Raw genomic sequence first — 2,500 nt, forward strand, 5'->3', positions numbered from 1 at the left:
ACGGCAGGGCCTACACAGACCCTCCCAGGGACGGAGGCGCCCCCAGGGACCCTCACAAGGACGGCGGTGCCCCAAGGTACTCTCTTATGGTTGCTAGCACACCAAGGGGGTCTCCCAGGGGCCCTGCTAAGGACAGTGGTGCTCCAAGGAGCCCAGCCAGGTTGGTGACGTCCCCAGGGGCCCTGCCAGGGTTGGTCGTGCCACCAGAAGACCTGTCAGGGACGCTGGCGCCCCCAGGGGTTTTCCCAGGGATGGCCGCGCCCCCAGGTGCTCTCTCAGGAACAACGGAGCTCCAAGGGGCCCTGCCAGGGGCAGTAGCGCCCCAAAGGTCTCTGCCAGGTGCCCTCAGGGGCTCTACCAGGGACAGCAACGCTCCCAGGGACCCTCCCTGGGACATCGGCGCCCTCGAGGGCCCTGCCATGGGCGAAGGCGCCCCCAAGGCCTCAGCTATGGACGCTGGCGCCCCCAGGGGCCTTCCCATAGTCGCTAGCACCCCAAGGGTCTCTACCAGGGGCGCTGGCGCTCCCATGGTCTCTACCAGGAACAGTGGGGCTCCCAGGGGCCCTCACAGGAATGGCAGGGCCTTCAGGGGCCCAGGGCCTTCAGGGGCCCTGCCATGGGCGGTGGCGCGCTCAGGAGCCGGCTACTAACGCTGGCGCCCCCAGGAACCCTGCCACGGGCAGTGGGTCCCCCAGGGGCCCTGTCAGGGCCGTGGCGTCCCCTACTATCCTTCCAGGGACGGTGACGCCCCCAGTCTCTCTCCCAGGGACAGCGGCGCTCCCAGGTGCTCTCCCAGGGACAACGGTGCCCCTAGGGATCCTCTCAGTGACGGTGGCGCCACCAGGGGCCCTCCCAGAGACGTCGGCGACCCCAGGGGCCCTGCCAAGGTCGCTGGTGCCCCCAGTGTCCGTGCCAGGGGCGGGAACGCCCCCAGGAACCCAGCCAGTAACGCTGGCGGCACAAGCGGCTCTCCCAGGGACAGCCGCGCCCCCAGGTGCTCTCCCAAGTGACAACGGCGCACCTAGGGGCCCTGCCAGGAGCGGTAGCTCCCCAAGGTTCTCTGCCAGGGGCGCTGGTGCCCTCAGGGGCTTTATCAGGGACAGCGACGCTCCCAGGGACTCTCCCTGGGACATCGGCGCTCTCAGGGGCCCTGCCACGGGCGAAGGCATTCCAAGGGCCTCGGCTATGGGCAATGGCGCCCTCACGGTGCCTACGAAAGACAGCGGACCCCCCAGGGCCCTAGCCAGGAAAGTGACGTCCCCAGGGACTTGTCAGGGGCGGTGGCGCCCCCAGGGGCCCTCCCATGGTCGCTAGCACCGTAAGGGAGTCTCCTAAGGGCCCTGCCAGGGGCGTTGGCGCCCCCAGGGTGCCTACCAAAGATAGCGTCCCTCCCAGGGCCCTAGCCAGGAAAGTGACGTCCCGAGGGACCTTGTCAGAGGCGGTAGCGTCCCCAGGAGTCCTGCCAAGGGAGATCGCTCCCCCAGGTGCTCTCCCAGGGCATTGCCAGAGGCCGTGGCGCCCACAGGGCCCCTGCCAAGGACAGCAGAGCTTCAACGGGCCCTGTAAGACGTAGTGACGCCCTCAGGGGCCCTGCCAGAGGCGCTGGCACCACAAGAGGATCTCCCATGGACAGAGGTGCTCACAGGGTCCCTCACAATGACCGCGGCGCCCCCAGGGGCCCTGCCATGGGCCGTGGTGCCCCCAAGGACAAGGGCACTCCCTGCGGCCCTCTTAAATACAGCAACGCTCCTAGTGGCCCTGACATAGGCGGGGGCGCCCTCAAGGGCCCTATTAGGGGCGGTGACGCCCCCAGGGAGTTTCAGGGACGTTGCCACTCCAGGGACGTTCCCAGGGACGGCAGTGCCTCCGTTGTCTCTCCCAGGGGCCCTGCCAGGGGCGTTAAGGGCCACACAGGCCCTGCCAGAGGGCTATCATTCTTCAGGGGCTCCTTCTAGGGACGGCTGCTCCACAGGGACAGCAGCGCCTCCAGGGTCTCTCTTCCCAGGGGCTCCTGCCAGTGGCGGTGACGCTCCCAGGCACGGCCAGGGGCAGTGGTGAACCCCAGAGGCGGTTGCGACCCGAGGGGTCTTGCCAGAGGCGATGGCACCCCAGGGGGCCATGACAGGGGCGTTAACGCCCCCAGGGGACCGGCTGTGGGCGCTGGCGTCCTCAGAGGCCCTCTGAGAGACGGCTGCACCTCCAGGTGCTCTACGAGAGACACCGGCGCCCAAAGGGGTCCTGCCAGGGTTGTTGGCATCCTCAGGGGCAGTAGCGCCCCCAGAGGATCAACCACGGACAGCGGCGCCCCTAGGTGCTCTGACATGGGCGGTGTCACCCACAGGGACCCGGCTGTGAGCGGGGACGCCCCCAAGTGCTCTCTTAAGGACGGGAGCATCCCAGGGGCCCTGCCAGGGTCTCTGGTGCCCCCAGGGACTCTCCCAGGGACGGCGGCGCGTCCAAGGAATCTCCCAGGGGCTCTGCCAGCAGGGGTAGTGCCCCC

At 68.9% G+C, this 2,500-nt stretch overlaps 1 protein-coding gene across 1 annotated transcript in view; it reads left to right on the top strand.

Annotated features, from left to right (window-relative positions):
- LOC121862035 (collagen alpha-1(I) chain-like) overlaps window positions 1–1,955 on the top strand; it is a 3,479-nt gene extending 1,524 nt beyond the window's left edge. The window contains exons 3-5 of the mRNA XM_042359966.1: window positions 8–642; window positions 905–1,251; window positions 1,485–1,955. Coding sequence (XP_042215900.1) covers window positions 8–642; window positions 905–1,251; window positions 1,485–1,955 — 1,453 coding nt within the window. The remainder of the gene's footprint in view (window positions 1–7; window positions 643–904; window positions 1,252–1,484) is intronic.
- Window positions 1,956–2,500: the final 545 nt, after the last annotated feature.

Source organism: Homarus americanus, unplaced genomic scaffold (assembly GCF_018991925.1).
Source record: "Homarus americanus isolate GMGI-L3 unplaced genomic scaffold, GMGI_Hamer_2.0 scaffold25013, whole genome shotgun sequence".
Taxonomy (NCBI): Eukaryota; Metazoa; Arthropoda; class Malacostraca; order Decapoda; family Nephropidae; genus Homarus; species Homarus americanus.